Source organism: Urocampus carinirostris, chromosome 7 (genome assembly GCF_059441175.1).
Source record: "Urocampus carinirostris isolate Australia breed hairy pipefish chromosome 7, RoL_Ucar_1.0, whole genome shotgun sequence".
Taxonomy (NCBI): Eukaryota; Metazoa; Chordata; class Actinopteri; order Syngnathiformes; family Syngnathidae; genus Urocampus; species Urocampus carinirostris.
The window spans coordinates 8,208,741-8,226,118 of record NC_142355.1 but is presented as its reverse complement, the minus strand read 5'-3'; the positions used below and the strand labels follow the sequence as shown (position 1 = coordinate 8,226,118).

The following is a 17,378-nucleotide window of genomic DNA, read 5'->3' as shown; positions in this document are numbered from 1 at the left end:
AAATAAACAGAACAATGCCAGACTGGAAATACCAACAGGAAAACGGGACCGAGTCACAACCCACGTCTTGCGGGGCAGAGGTTCGTTGACGGACTGACCGAGGAAGAATGAGAGCACTGAGCTTAAAAAGACGGAAAGCCAATCTGTCAATGAGCCGTAGCTGGCACCACACGGGCGGGGCCAATTGGGCGCCATGGCAACAGTGACAAAAACAGCACTATTCAACCTTTTTGCAATGCAGCTTTGAATTATTAAAAAACAGTTAGCTTAGCACTACATGTCTGCACAAAATAACAAAATCATTCTCCAGTGAGAATGTAAAAGATAAAAGTAATGAGTGCCACATCAAATTCATAAGTCAGCATTCACACAAAAACAGTTTGTGTGCGTATCCTTTAATGTCTAACAAATCAGATGACTGCATTTCCTGCCTCATCAAAAATTGCTTTTCCAAATATTCCACTTGGTGAATTATTTATAAATGTTCTCCACTTTTGCCAGCAAGCATTCTTCTTGTTGTTTCCTTCCCTGAATCTTTGGGAAAAAAATGCTCAGCAGGATATCGCTTGAGTTTTGCTTTTACTTTTATCCGGTGTACACTTGCACACATTTTTATATTTAAGGCAATTTAGAAAGTCAAAGAGTCTGAACGAAAAACAGTCTGTAGCATGCTGGGACAGAATGTTCTTTTAGGATTCATTCAGTTAGATGAGCTACTGTAAGGGAAGGGCTCCTAAGTTAGAAAGAGCACCATCTGACCAAAGGGGACATTTTGTATTACTTAGCGCCTCCTAGTGGTACCCCCCCCCCCTGTTATTCATTCAAAAAAACACTGAATGAAATAATAAGCAAATAATACATAAACGATAATGTAAACATGCATTTTTGATATACTCGTGGATCAAGAAATTTGTACTGTCCAGGGTAGGGTTACTTTAACTTGATTATTTTCAATTACTTTTGGAGTACTCCAATACCAAATATACTAATAAAAGACAAAATAAACTAAATATGAATAAAATTATGACTCACAACACGTGGTAAGCTTTCTCTCCTGGCTTTGATCTCTTTGATCTCCGGCAAAACTAACTTAAAATGCGACAGAAACAAAATGAAAATAAATCCAAACAGCTTGCCAACATCATTTTTGCCGTTCCATGTGTTCCGTTACTCCCCAAGGCTGCACAAAATTTAGTAATTTTACTCATATTTAGTTTCTTTTGTCTTTAATTAGCATATTTGGTATTGGAGTAATCCAAAAGTAGTTGAAAGTAATCAAGTTAAAGTAACCTTACCCAACCCTGGACTACTGCCTTTGTTTTACATAAAATGAAGCTCACTTAGATGGGGCTGACATGGTTGTCCGCCATCTTTATGCTAAGGGTACCCTACAAAACTAAAAACTTTGTGAAAGATTGCGGTTTGGTCCCTTCATGTCGTTGTAGTTTTTTTCTTCATTGTATGTCTAGGACTCATTTTCTGTTGCTCGATAAGGAAACATCAAGTAACAAATATTACAAAGATTCCCCTGAAGTGCTGAAACACTGACTCTATTTCACACAAGTGGAAAATAGAGTTCCCTTTATGTCAGGATTTTAATGATTTTTAAGGTACTAGCCGCACGTCAGCTGAGTGGTTAGTATGTCCACGGCAAAGTTCTGAGGTTATGGGATCAAAACTAGCAACCAGCTTTCCTGTGCCGAGTTTGCGTGTTCTCCCCAGGCACTCTAGTTTCCTTTCGCATTCCACAAACATGCATGTCAGGTTAATTGGCCGGTTCAAATTGTCTCAAGGTGAGAATGAGCAAGTGAGGTGTCTGTCTTTGTGTGCTCTGCTACTGGCTGGCAACCAGTTCAGGGTGTACCCTGACCCTTGCCTGAAAATAATTAGGATGGGCTCCACCACCCCCACGACCCTACTGAGGACAAGCGGTGCAGATAATTGATGAATGAAAGATATAATGAGGCAGTCACATTCAATTACGGTCCCCATATAGCCCGAGTTGCTTGTCCAGTGATCCAACTTGACATGCAAAAGGGGAAACTGAGTTTGCAAGATTAGGGAAATTCCTTCGGTATTTCACACCGTGAATATAGAACCATTGATAAATGTAAAATTTAATAGACACTTAAAATAAGGAGAGAAGACATAAATCGATTTTGAACTAGGCCCTCCCCTAAGCCCTTCATTTTTATAAAATCACATACGTTACGAAAGTACATTCGCCCTAAACTTTGGAATTTAAAAGAGGAGTAACACGATTGGCCGATAGTGACAAGGGTGTTATCAGTGCATAATAGTCGAAATAACGAATCCTATGCAATCTCCTTTGCAGGTGTCCAATATAGAAAACGGAATAAACTACTTGAACTACAGTCGGATTCAGATCTAACTAAAAGCAAGTATTACTGTTGTTTTTTATGCATTCTTAGGTTTGGCCCGTCAGGGGTTGACCAAGATTAATATTTAGATAACTTTATTTTAAGCCCCATTCTTTTTCATTTTCGTTAAAATGAAAATTAAAAAAAACTACAATTTATCAGTTCCTTTGTCTACTGTGGAATGCTCTTCCCCCTAAGATTCAATCTGCAACCTCAGTGGAACTGTTTAAATCTAGGCTTGAAACTCGCTTGAAATGAAATCAAATGATCTGCATTTATATTCGATAGCTTATGAATAACATATAGTTCACGTTGATGATACCCGTGTATTAATTTTCTATTACAATATCCATTGCATCCTGGAAGGGCGATTACCTCATGTGTGGTCCCTTCTCAAGGTTTCTCCATTTTCCTCATGTTGAGGTTTTTTCATTTTTCCTTGCCCTCATGTCGGTTTTAGATCAGGGGATGGTGTCATAATAGTCTGTCGTTTGCAATAATCTCTGGTCTGTGCAGCCCTTTGAGACTCCTTGTGATTAAGGCCTATACAAATAAACATGACTTGACTTGACAACACACTGGTTGAGAATCACTCATCCAGATTCGGATTCAGAATATGTATTGTCATTGGTAAAAAGAACTACAAAACTTCGTTTGAAGTATCCATTCAACTTCAACTTGATTGTCAAATATGCTATATGCACAAAATAAAGCACAGATAAAATTACTCCCTCACGTAATGAATCGGACACCATCCAAGCAACAAAAACAAGGTAAAAAGAAGAAAAGGTATGCATGTAAAAATATATAAATATATATAAGGTTGGGTATTCAAAAAATTGTGAGGGAGAAAATTCAGAGTCCTGAAAGCACAATGTAAGAAGTCCTCCTTGAGCCTGCTGGTTCTGAAGTCTTTCCCTGATGGCAGGGAATAATAAAAAGAAAAGAATATTTACAGAATGAATATCTACAAATAACTCAAAACTTATGAATGACCCAATGTAAGCATTAAAAGTGCAGACATGGTAACATAAAAACTTAACAGCAGCATACAGTAAATCGATGTTAAAGTGCAACCATGTCAGATTTCCCAACCAGCATTTTTTTACTATTGTTCCAAAAGATCTCCATCTCAAACCAGCACTGGAAGTAACGTTGTTTGGATTTCTTTCTCTCTTAGTTTGTTCGCCTTCAAAAGTGAACGGTAATTTGCAGTGTCTGTTTTGCTGTATTAAGCAGTAAGAAACAACGACTGACAACAATAATCTTCAGTTGTTTCGACTGCGAACCGCACTGACGAATAATCTGCCTCTCTTGCTCTTTTCCTCATTGTGTGAGTGCATGCGTGCATCTACGTGCAAATGTGAGTTTGTAATCAGTCAGCTTAGCTCTTCATCTCAGTAAACACCATTAGCCCGGTAGGCCGAGCCAGCCAATCAGGGCCTCGTGTGGCCCTTGGAGTGGCCAATAGTAGCGAGGTGAAGAGTCTCTGGTGACACGCTGACCTGCTGCACATCGGTTTGCGTTACTATGGAAACGCACTGTCCTGTGTTGAGCAGTGGGATGCAAGAGGGAAGAGAAAGGTGGGAGGAGAACAGACGTAGGAGAGGCGTAAAATGCCAAATAGAAACAAGAAGAGCGCGAGGAGAGATGCTTTCATATCTGAGGTATGGGGATGGAGAAGGGAGTTGCTAGCTGAGACATGACAAGGCCAAACTGTTGGATCAATTGACACTTAACTGGAGTTATTATATTTCAAACACTATTCTAAAAATGGAGGACATAGGATCCCAGTTTTTGGGGGGGATATATTCTCAACTTGAGAGTGATGAACAACAAGAGTATGAGTATGGATGTTAAGAGGGGACTGTATGAGAGTGTGATTGGGCCGACTGTGTAGTATGGTGCAGAGACTTTGAGCCTGAACGCAGATTTAAGAAGGAAATTGAATGTTTTTGAGATGAAGTGTTTGAGGACTATGTTAGGAGTGACAAGATTGGATAAATTGAGAAATGAAATTGTGAGAGACAGAACAGGAGTAGTCGTGGAACTGAGCAGATAAGAGAGTACTCGGTTGGTTTGGAGACATGGAGAGGATGGATGAAGAGCGAATGTTGAAGAGGATCTACAGAGCAGAAGTAAATGGAAGGAGACCAAGAGAAAGGCCCCGATTGACGTGGTTGGATGGTGTTATGAGTGCACTGCAGGAAAGAGGTCTAAATATAACAGAAGCTAGAGCTTTTGTTGGTGATAGAAAGGAGTGGAGAGGTGTTGTGAAAGGATAGTGGGATTGTGGACGCGTTCTTAAGGATGGGCTGGGCACCCGTATGATGCGGCAGGGGTAAACCAGTGAAAGCTGTCGGGCCCTGCTGTTGAACAAAAGAGTGTGTTGTGTCACCCTGACCCGAGTGACATGGCCGCTTTCTGGTGTCCCTTTTCATCTGGAGGGACGAAAGCATGACCAACTTGGGTGCCGAGGTGCCTAACTTGTTTGGGTGTTTGGGCAATTGGGTTGGCCATGGTCCAAAAATTTGTGTGTGTTTTTTTTTGCTTTTTATTTCCTTTTTATTTTCTTTGTATTTGTATGTGTGTGTCTTGCTGTCGGTCACCCCTCTTGAGGGATATGACCAAGGTAGATAGATAGATATTCTCAACTTTTACCTACAGATACCACCATTACTTCTCGCAACATCTCTTGCAGCTTGGTCTTTCGGCGGGGATAGATTACTTAACTGATAGGATTATTGTAAATTCATAATGCACTAACTATGAACATTGTGCATTAAAGAAACCCTCACAGTTGAGTAGAATTTCCCATGCTTCAAAGAGTTTTATCACCCTTTGGGGATGTGAGCTGTTTAGACCTATCAACTATTAATATGTGGAGTGAGGCTGAATTCTCCCCTGTAGACAAATTATGTGTCCCTTTGTACCTTCCTACAACTCCCCTTTTCCAACAATTCTGAGAATAAAAAGGGGAGTTGTAGAAGTTTTGGGTAGATGAGAATCGGGCCTAAAACTGACTACATCTCCTTGTGAGCTAAAAAAGAATGGCATATTTTATTTCAACAAAGAGGCATAGGAGAGAAAAAATAATGATGATCTTTGTTCATAACAAAATAAAATATTAAATACTATGTCCTGAAGAAATACACATGAAGCTTTTTTTTTTGACGAATAAGCCAGAATTGGAGTGTAACAATCGATCCTGTATGATGACAAATCTAAAGTTCTTTGCGGCACCAAAAAATCCTGGATGAGAAAAACTACAATGATGTGCGCATGTGAAGGAATTATTCACTTATACGAGTATACGTACACGAGTAATCGGAAATTCAAAGGGCTAACCCAACCGTTTCAATTGGACTACTAGTGATCAGCCTAAGACTTCAATAGGATTTCTGTCGACATTTATGACTTTACATAACCGGAATACGGGGAATAGTCCAATCTCAATCGGACTATTCCCTCCATGAAAACAAAGTCTTTGTTGCCTGATTGAATTATTAAAAAAAAAATGCAATTCCACCCGTTATCCACCAAAGGCTACATTAAAGTTAACTACAAAAGTTTCGACTGTTAGTAGAAAAACAACTGTGAAGATTCACAGACAATTGACAGAAGTCTTCCACGTGTTTTCACCCAATTTACGGAAACGCTTATTGAACTTTTGATGACATACAGGACGGATACATGTAACCAGGCCGTAGAGATCACATTCGCAATGCAAATAAATATTAAACCTAATATTAAACAAAATATCAAAGGGACATCGGGATCATACTAGTATTTTATTCATGCAGTCCAAATTATTAAAATTGGATGATTTAATAAATGTTTTCACTTCACAACTCTTATTTAAGGTCAACAAAAACATGGTGCAAGAAAACATAAAAAAAATATTCATTCGGAAAGAGGGAAATTAAAACTTGAGGGGCTGTAGTAAATTCAAAATCCCAAAGGTGAGAACAACCAGGAAAAGTATGTGTGTGTCTGTGTGTGGAGTCAAACTTTGGAATCATTTACAAGATGAGATCAAACAATGTCCAACTATTCATGTGTTCAAGTTTGAATACAAAAAAGCATTACTGGCAAAATACAGGGATGAAGAAAATGGGATATGAGGGAGATTGGAAATACTGCGTTTAAAACTATGGGTAACTTGTTGTTATTGTTGCTATTATCATATCATAACTGTTATTATATATGTTTATCTTTATTATCATTGGTGCCGCAGTGATATTTGCTAACTAGTGGCATTATGACGTTGAGGGATGGGTATGACGAAGATTAGTATATAAAATATGTGATTATTGTAATTATTATAATTATTGATATCCGACCTATGTAATAAGTATATCCATGAGATTTTGTTATATTAGACACAAGAGGATTTGGAAAATGTATTTAATAGGGAAGATAAAGGGGTAGGGAAAATAAGCATCTGCTTCTGACTACCCCTTTTCGAACATGTTATGTGACATTATTTTGTTGTTGACTCATTGTTTTTGTCCTGTTTTTATTTTAATGTTCGGAATAAAGTTTTCATTCATTCAAGGGATCTTTAATCTTCATAAATGTTCTGTGCTTCCATTGTTGACCTGTTGCACAAGGCTCTACAGAAATAAACATACATTTGTTGAGAGCCGATCTTGATTCAAACAAAGTTAATTACTACCGTATTTATTCGTGTATTACACGCATTTCTTTAACCTTAATAAGAACTCAAATTTTGGGCTCATGTTAAACATGGGGTTTTATGGTATACTCCTGTATTTGTGCAATGATTGATCAGTCAAAAAAAATCGCTGACCCCAATCGCAAAACATTGGATGCAATAGGAATCGAAACTAGGTCGCGCACGCGAGAGCGTCGGATCATAACCACCAAACCACCAGTGATATAGATGAGCCATGGAATGGCATTAGATTGATCTCATTATCACACAATTTTGAGTCACGGTACCAGAGATGAATGTCAGAGAAAGGATAGAACAGATAGCAGTCCTGAAAGATTTCAAATGTTAAAAACAAAAACGCAAAAAAATATGATGAGCGCAACAACTATTGGGTGAATCTGATGATTGATCAGGCTCTGAAGGATATCAAATAAACACATAATAAATTTTAGGTTTGTATTGTGTTCATAGTTTAAGTCGTGTCAAGTCATGTTTATTCGTGTAGTTCTTAATCACAAGAAGTCTAAACGGGCTCATTATTCTCAGACATAAAAATCATTCAGCTCCATAAATTTAAAAAGATTATTCTCAGACATTTAAAGATTTTGCTGCTGTTCCACAACTTTTTCAAGTACTTTAAAAATAAATGGTAGTATGACACGGGTCTATAATTACATAGGCTTTCCGGGTCAAGGTAGGGTCATTTGAACGTAGGTTTAATGCCAGCGGACTTAAACAAAAGTATACAAAATCATGTATGGACTTGCTCCCTCATATCTTTCAGATTTAGTTTCCCTCTATGTCTGCACTCGGAAAATGCCGGTCTACTTGTGACTCAGAGAGCCAAGAAGTCTGCAGGCTCGAGAGCGTTCTCCATCCGGGCCCCGGTGCTATGGAATTCCCTGCCTCCGGAGATAAGATCTGCAACCTCAATGGAAGTTTTTAAATCAAGGCTTAAGGCACACTTCTATTCCAAAGCTTATGATTGATGCCCACCTCATATTCTGTATTGTCCTGTCTTTTTCCGACTGCCTGCCTGGTGGTGATACGAAGGAGAAGGACGATTTGAGATGAGTAGGCGGACCAGCGCTTGACCTGAAGCATGTGGACGCGTGCATGGACCAGCTGGCAGAGATGGGAAGCTTCGTCGTGGCCGTCATAGACTTTCTGGACTAGTTTACAGGCTGGTCCGGCCTTCGAGCCGCACGTTTGACACCCCTGGTGTACACAACTGATGAAAATACCTATAACGCATTCCTTTGATTCAAGCATCTATCTAATGGCCATTGCTCATGTAGCTCCCAGAATCCCTCTTGGTTTAAACTCCCCTCTGATAACAATAATCACAGGGGCGGACATCTTTGTGTCATGTGCTCATCAAACTGATTCCTTCCTTGACATTGTCTCCTGTAACTCATCTGCCTGGCCCCGTGTCGGCCATTCCTGTCCCGATGGAACCTTTCAAACTAATCTCTCTAGATATCATAACACAAGAGTGTGTATTTGTGCACATCAACAGTATTGTCCTGGAACAGCCAGATGTTCATAGTAGACTTACGTAAGCAGACCGCATGCCTCTTACCGTCAGCGCTTTTGCCTCGTACATCAGGGGTGTCAAGCATGCGGCCCGGGGGTTTTCACGTCCTGCACGGTCGCCATGGCACCCAGCTAGTCTCGCCCCTTGACACCGGCTGAGACAGATTGACTTGATTGCGGGTGAGATACTCAAGCGCTCGTTTTGGGACTGCCCGTTGCTAAACCATAGCCTTTCTTTCTTGAAGACCTGTTCATGCCCGTTTGTTCTGAGTTATTGCCTTTAAGCTTGTTTTGTGAGTATTATCTAGTTTGAATTTTTGATTGCCTGTAAGCCTGTTTTGTTTTGTCTTTGGTCCCCTGCGTGTTGGATGACTTTTATTTTCTAAATAAAAGTAACGGATCGTAAACGCAAAATGAGTTCACACTTCCTGCCTCCCGGTTCGTTCCGTGACAGGGGGCCAGATCAGGCCCGCTAAGGGATTGAATCTGGCCCGCGAGACAAAAGGCAGAGAAGCGCAAGAGAAAAACGAGCTGCAGGTTGAAATATGTCCACTTGATGTTGCCAAAGCCAGGTGCCTATCACAAAAATGGTGGACTTGTATTTCTCTCTCTCTTTTTTTCTCGCTCTTTTTTTCCCCTCCTTTTTTCGCTCTCGCTGTCTCTCTCTTTCACTTTCTGTGTCTCTCTTTTTCTCTTTCTTTGTTTCTCTTTGTATTGTTTGCACCTTTTTCCGGGTAGAGGACAGTACTGTAGTGCTTCTTTCCGCCGTGTGGCGTTGTGAGAGGTCCCCCAGCACCCACCCCGAAGAAGAAATCGTGCTTCTACTTCCTGGTTCGTGTGTAATCATAACAAGTACTGTATCGCTTGCGCGCAAAGAACTTTGACCTTTTTATTGTTTAATGTCTCGTGCACTCATTCAATATGGTTGGTGTAAAGTGTAAAGAAGAGGTGAGCCGTTTCTTTTCAAATGAAACTGGAATAAGAAAGCTTGATGCGGTTGAGAAAATGGTCGGAACGCTCTTTTTTGGCCACTTTTACCACGGAGGACTTAACTTAACTTTATTAATCTTTATAGAGCATATTATTTTATAAAATTTTTATTTTGTAGTACAAAACAATACAGGTTATTATACAGTACTCTCTAAACTATGTCTATACTATCTCCAGCACGCTAAGAACTCTGACATTTTTATTGTTAAATATATCCTGGATCCGTTCAATATGTTTCGTGCAAAGTGTAAAAGAGCCGTTTCTTTTGAAATAAAAGCGGAATAAGAAAGCTTGATACGGTTGAGAAAATGGTTGGCTTTTTTTCGGCCACTCTCTAACACGAAGGATAACCTCTTGAAGCTTATCTTCCAAAAGTAAGTTACATTTAACTTTATTTTTCTTTATAGAGCATATTATTTCATGAAATGTTTATTTTTTTTAGTACAAAACAAAACAGGTTACTAATACAAGCCTTAAACATACTTATATAAACCTAAAACATACAAAATATAGCACTGAAGCAACTTACGAACAAATTCAACTTACGAATGATCGTCCAGAATCTCGTGCGTAATTCGGGCAGCGTCTGTCTTTGTTATTTTGAGTGAAATGTTACTCATTGTGCAAATATAACCTGCAGTTAATATTGTTTCACATGTATCGTCCAACATTTTACAGAACAATTTTAAACATTGTTGCTCTACTGACCCTCCAAAGAAGTTACAATGTGGTTGTTAGGTCCACAAAAATTGGATCAGTACACCCCTACTCTATAAACCACACATGTCAAACTCATGGTCTGTGGGTGAAATGTGGCCTGCAACATTATTTTATGTGGCCCACCATGAGACGATCTTACAAAAAAAGCAAGACAAAAATGAGCTGGATCGTGTCCAAAATAATGACTTTAAATATGTCCACTAGATGTCGCCAAAAGCAGACAGTAGCTGCTAAGCACCCACTGTAGGTGTATTTCCTCACTGTCATTAATCAACCAGATAATATTGAGGAAACCTATTCCGGTATTATTTTACTTAGAATAATAGTCACAATTGTGCAGCACGGCGGCGCGGTGGTTAGCACGTGTGCGGCACAGTTCTGAGGTCATTGGTTCAAATCCAGCTACCAACCTTCCTGTGCGGAGTTTGCATGTTCTCCCCGTTCTTGCGTGGGTTTCCTCAAAAACATGCATGTCAGGTTAATTGGCCGGTCCAAATTGCCCCTAAGTGTGAATGAGCGAGCAACTTTTCTGTCCTCGTGTGCCCTGTGACTGGCTGGCAACCAGTTCAGGGTGTCCCCTGCCCACTGCCCGAAAATAGCTGGGATGGGCTCCAGCATCCCCACGACTCTACTGAGGATAAGCGGTGCAGATAATGGATGGAAGAGTCACAATTTTCCTGTTTAAGTTGATATGAAAAGTGAAACATTCTAAAAAGTAGCACCTAGAAGTTTCTTGTCTTTGTAGAAGTTTAAAGGTGCCGTACAAAATTTTTACCTAATGCCATTTTTTGGCCTGTTATCTCTGTTGACGCATGCAAGTACATGCATTTCTTAGATGCGCTCAATAAACTCCTCTTTCTTCATCTTTTTAGGGTAAGGGTTGGCGTTTGGACTGTACTTAAAACAGGCCTTATCTTACTTTAACCATTTTCACTGTAAACTATGTAGAGTCAATGCCCCCACCCGATTCCTCTCGCGACAGAACAATCCTCACAAGAAGTGAATGAACTCCCCAAATGATGGGTTAGCCCAGGCTCGACCAATCATCCCATCTATAAAACCAACACACAAGCTCCAGACGCCCTCTCTTGGTTCCGGCACACCCTCCCGTTCAACACAAGCTTTTTAAAAGTGTTGTCAGACTATAGAACAAAGCTGTGATTTGCTAACTTTACAACTTTTCAGTGTCAAGAAGAGCTAAAAAAAAAAAGAGGATAACTCGAGCAATGTCTGAATGTATCTGGCGATCTAGTCGGGTAGGGTGAACCAACGAAATCTCTTGACAACCTACTGATATCGTACATCACAAAGCCTTTGCTCTCCATCCTTGATCACTAACCATAGCCCATTGGGAGTTTCCATTCAGCCATCCATAAATGTCCAAGTACTGTATTTTCATGACCATAGGGCGCATCGTGTCAAAAGGGGTAGTCTCTGCAACTGGTTCTATATTTGTATTTAACATTACTCATGGCGCACCACACGACAGGGCGCAGGTGCCTTCTGCTGCTGCCGCATTACAACAACACAGACAAGCATACAAGTGTGCGTATATCAAAGTACAACGGTAGCCAAACTAAGTTTCATTGTGGTTTATTTAAGTATTGATTATGAAGTAAAACACACGGAAAAACAAAATTTAAAACTAAAAACCATTGCAAGACAGAGTTTGGTGCTCAATATCTTTACTTTTTTTTACCTGGAATCCATATCAAACAAAACCAGTAAAATCATCTTCCTCTGTCTCTGACCAAAATAGCTTCGCTAAACAACCATTAAAAGGTTCACTTTTTCACTTTCAGAGTCACTTTCCTAAAGCTTGAACAATAGTCCCGACAGACACGTAAGCCCAAGTGTCGACAATCCATTATTTTCATCATAATCCGCTGGAAGTTTCTGTGCCACCGTAGCCTTGCTCCAGGTGGAAAAATTACCCCATTCATGAAACGAAAGCACCAAGACTTTCAAACTGCTAGATGCGCTACGGCGTTAGCATCCATGAGTACTCCCGCCAACAATGCAATGCATGTGACGTCATTTGTCCTCTTCCGCACGAACGGTATGTGTTTGCTTTCACGTAGGAGACGCATAGAAGTCACAGAAAATCACATTTAGTTGGAAATGTAAACAATCTCACAAAAACATCGGGTTTAACCCAAAAATATTGTAAGTCTTGACTTAACTCATGCTTGAACCTGTGACCTCTGTCATGATTACTGATTCGGGGTACCTGCGGCTGCCCCGGTGGCGCCAACAGCACTGGTCGCTGATTGGCTCCTTGCCACTATTTAAACCCCCCGGCTCCCTGTTATCGGTGTCCGATTGTTAAGGCAAGCCTTCCGAACCTGACTCCTTGTTTTTGACTCCCGTACGTTTCCCGGCTTCGACCTGTTTCCGTTTGATCACGTCTCTGCTCCTGCGCCCCGGTAACCTGACCTGCTTTTCCCTCTTCGAAACCGCTATCGCTCGCCAGAGAAGTGCCACTTCCGCGTCCCGAGCGACCTGCTCCCCACCATTGACGATCACTGGATCGTGGGTGCAAGCTTAAGTCTCTTTTCAAATAAAACTAAGAAACGAACGCAATTGGGTTCCCGTCTCCGTTCCTGGTTCCTGACAACCTCCCAGTCTCGGAGGCAGGCACCCAACCCTTAGGCCACTGAGCTGGTCTACATCCACCGCTTTACATGACACACAGGGTGCGCAGCACAATATGAAGAAAATCGCAGACTTTTATGGATGCCTTATGGTCGTGAAAATATGGTATGTCAAAGAAAGAAGTGATTGCCTTGGTAATTTCTATCAAAAGTTCTGAATTTTTAAATTAATGCAAACCAAATGCTCTCTCCAGCCACGAGGGAGCCGTTTTGAGTTTTTATGGCGTGATGAGTTGGTTCAGGTGTAAAACTGCATTCACCCAACTGCTAAACCAGTTAACACATTCAATGCCAAACGTGAAAAACGTATTTTCCCAATTGTTTGTGAAAAGATGTGTTGTGCTGAAAAACGATCCCTTGTCATCCGTGATTATATGTATGATGGTTTATAATGTAGGCTGAATGATAAAGCATAATACTGATCCGGCAGAACAGAAAGTCTGGATCTGGCCCCAGAGCCAAACTGAGTTGGACATCCTTGAGTTACACACTCATTTGAACAAACAATTACCGTATTTTCACGACTATAAGGCGCAGCTAAAAGCCTTTATTTTTTTCAAAAGCTGACCATGCGCCTTATAATACAGCGCGCCTTATATATGGATCAATATTAAGTCGCAAAGTCTTTCAACTAAGGCAAGTAGTAGTCCGCGGTGTATGCTGGGATATATATACACCAGCGTTTCATTTCCTAACCAATGTGTCAATCATCATTTGAATCAGTCACGATTGGCTAAAGTTATTCGGGGGTAAAGGAGGCTGATCCTTTTCATCATTAACAGGCTCACATAGGCTTTATAGTCGTGAAAATAAGTCCTTTCCCTCAATGTTGTTCCTTTCACACTCATAGCAACCATAAAACAAGTGACTTTGTCTTACCTCCATCTGAGTAGGTCTCGGTGCCGTACCCGTCTTGCAGCCCGTTGTTCCAGGTTCCCTCGTACTTCCCGCTCATCCCGGTGCTCTCCCGGAGGCCATAGCGTCCCTTGAAGCCGTGAGTCCATTCCCCCTTGTAGACCCACCTGCCCTTATTCTCCACCCCAACACCATGCCTTTTGCCCTGCGCCCACGTGCCCTGGAACGTGTTCCCGCTTGGCCACGTGTAGACCCCCAAGAGCTCAAAGCCGTGGGCCCAGGATCCGCAGTACTCGCCCTGGCCCTTGGGTCCCGTGCATATGCCGTGGCCGTGCGCCTTACCCTCTTCCCACCCGCCGCAGTATGACCCCCCATCGTCAAAGTTGAATCTGCCTCCAGTGGACATGCATGAAACAGGTCCCGGCAAATCACACGAAGCCTCAGCAAAAAGAAAAAAAAAAGAAAAACAAAACAGAGGGAGAAGAAAGAAGGACAGGTTGGTGATCTGGTGCAGTGTTGGGAGTTACGCGTTAGAAAGGTACGCGTTCCTGGAACGCAATTACTTTTCTCCGTAACGAGAACTGCAACTTGTTATTAATACAATTATGTAACTCGACTGTTATTACAACATGGTGCATTACTCTGTTACTTTCTAAAAGCAGGTTATGAATTATATTTATACATTTTGACAGTTTCTCCTTCGCTCGTGAAGTAACATTCAACCCTCAATCTGCCGGCTAGACAACCCTGAATACAATCCTTGTAACAGGTGGGTGTATTTATATGCAGCTACAAAATACAACTGGATACAAGTTCATGTAATTTCTCCCCACTGATATTCTGGTGTTCTCCCTACCGTATATAGTCACATCCAAGCCGTCCTTAAAATTACAACATAAAATACTAATATCAGGGGTTCAGTTTATTTGCCTATATTTGGTTGTGACACCAGTGGCCAATAGTAGGCAGCATGTGGGGAGAGGCGGAGCTTATACAGGAAAAACAAAATCAATCAATTTTACAGTAAAAGAGTGCTAATTTTGGGTCTTTTTATTTGTAGAATTATTTTTGCAATGCACCATTCCTGGAGGAAAACAGAACATTTATTTGACATTACCCAGAATTGGAGAGGGAAATCTTAGAGTGGTTTGTCAACGAAAGACAAAATTGATATGGAATGTCTCGGCTAAGTGTTCGTTTGGAAGCTCTCACGATTGCGCAAGCCAAGAAATATAAAGGCTTCACTGCTTCCACAGGTTGGTGTACACGTATTTTTCTATTTCTTGTGGCTATTCTTAAGCAGGTTGGGGGTCGATAGCAACGAAATAGATTCTTTCGGAGTATCTCGCTATATTTTGTCAGTAATCTAAGGGTAAGGGATTACTTTTTATATGAACTAACTCGTAACTGTAACCAACGCCTTTTTTCAGAAACGCGCCCAACACTGCCTTGGAGTTTAGTTCATGGAGCTGAGGAGGAAAAGAAAAGGGAAGAGTGGGAGGGAGAAAACTCCCACTCAGTTCAACGCAGGCCTCCTTTTGGATGCGGTCAGCGTTGCACAAGGTGGAAGAAGAAAACAGGTATGCCGAGGCGGTGACGGCTGCAGGGTTCTCCTATCTAATGGTTCACACCATCCTCCCGCTGGCTTTTCGGGAGCACCACCTGGCAACTTTTCAGCTCCTTCGAGATGCGGTAGGGTACGACATTGGTCCATTTGTTGCCATCACAAGCTCGAGTGAGGAAAGCAAACCGGTAAAAAGCTCCAGCCGTATGCCATGGGCCGGCCTACAGGCTCCACGACACTCCTTCCCTGCTTTCAGATGCCTCCTGCGTCTCTATCGTCCTCTTGGTTCTTCTCAACTGTGGAACCGAAGTCTCCCTGATGGCTTCTCATCAAACATAAGGTTCCATGATGAAGAACCAGTCCCCTGCAGCACGCAAAATGCCGTCTGATCTATTTTAAAAAAAGGACCTCCTTCCTGGGATGTTGATTTCAATCTTCAACAACTGTTTTGGTGATCACTCATAACATGGCTACATGGCACAACTAAGTCAATCTGGAGCTCACTTTTGGTGCCTATATACACTCACCCGTACTAAAACATCCAACATCAATAAATTGAGCTTTGTGTTTGGCTTTGTCCGGTTGCCAGCAGAGAGCAATGCAGTCACTCACACACAAACAAAAATAAATAAGTGAATAGATGAATATCTCCACCCGTCTTGTTGCTGCAGCTTGTGTCTCAGTCCGTCGGCAGGTTTTTAATCCACTGCATCCATAAGTGGTTTATCCTCTGCGTGGGTTGCCTCTCGCTCGCCTGCGAGATGAAAACAATATCCATGTAAATGATTTGGTTTTGCTCTCTCCGGTGCTCTTCAGCATCTCATCTTCATCTCCACGTTTCCCCTGTGGAGAAGCGGCTGACGCATAACCTGCTTGCTTTGCTCCCACAATTCCCTCTTATTCCATCTCTCTCTCTCTCTCACTCTTTTTTTCTCTCTCTCTACCTCTCTCTCTCTCCCTCCCCTAGAAAATCTGCTCATTACAGAGGACTGTTCCAATGCAGGGAGCCAACATCACTTGCTCCCCCGCCTCTCCTAAGAAGGTCGCTCTGTTTTTAAAGAGACACACACTCATGCTTAAAACCACTAAATGGTAGCTCTTAAAGGGACATTGTGTACTATGTAGCGCCTCCTGCCTGTATACAGATTCAAGTCAAGTCATTTTTATTTGTATAGCCCTTAATCACAAAGAGACTCAAAGGGCTGCACAGTTATTGCACAGACTATTATTTCAGACTATAATATTCAGATTCAGATTCAGATTCAGATCTACTTTATTGTCATTCTAGTACACGTGTATACAGAACGAAATGTCGATACATCTGACCCGCACAGTTTCCTCGAATGTACAGATATAAGTAAAAGTTGTATTGTATTATGGCTACGTATAGTATTTTACCATAATGCCGATAGTGCAAGAGGAGTAGCTAACCAGATGTGCAAAATGGGCAGTCAGGTTAACAAGTCAGGTAAACAGTAACAGTAACACTGTAACAATAACGCTGTAAGTACAATAGTGCAGAGAGCAAATGTGCAAGGAGTGGCAAGCTATAAAGAACTGCCAGTAGTGCAAAAAGTCAGATTAGCAGCCGTTTAGATTTAGGTTAACTATATGTTAGATTGACCATTTAACAGTCTAATGGCCAGGGGGACTAGACTACTGCGGAACCTGGTGGTCCTGCACCGCACACTGCAGTACCTCTTCCCAGAGGCTAGCAGAGTGAACAGTCCATGATGGGGGTGAGAGGGGTCCCCGATAATGTTCTTAGCATGGGATAGGCAGCGCTTCTGGCCAATGTCCTGAATGGAGGGAAGTGTAGTCCCGATTATTTTCTCTGCTGTCCTCGTTACCCTCCTCACGCTACCCCAGTCGGTAGCGCTGCAGCCTCCACACCACACAGAGATACAGCTGGTCAGGATACTCTCTATGGTGCCCCTGTAGAATGTGATGAGGGAGGGTGGGGGCAGGTGGGCTCTCCTCATCCTCCGCAGGAAGTACAG

At 41.7% G+C, this 17,378-nt stretch overlaps 1 protein-coding gene across 1 annotated transcript in view; it reads right to left on the bottom strand.

Moving 5' to 3' along the window:
* jph3b (junctophilin 3b) overlaps positions 1-16,336 on the bottom strand; it is a 72,042-nt gene extending 55,706 nt beyond the window's left edge. The window contains exon 1 of the mRNA XM_088339655.1: positions 13,839-16,336. Within this exon, the coding sequence (XP_088195781.1) occupies positions 13,839-14,220 (382 nt within the window). The 5' untranslated portion in view covers positions 14,221-16,336. The remainder of the gene's footprint in view (positions 1-13,838) is intronic.
* Positions 16,337-17,378: the final 1,042 nt, after the last annotated feature.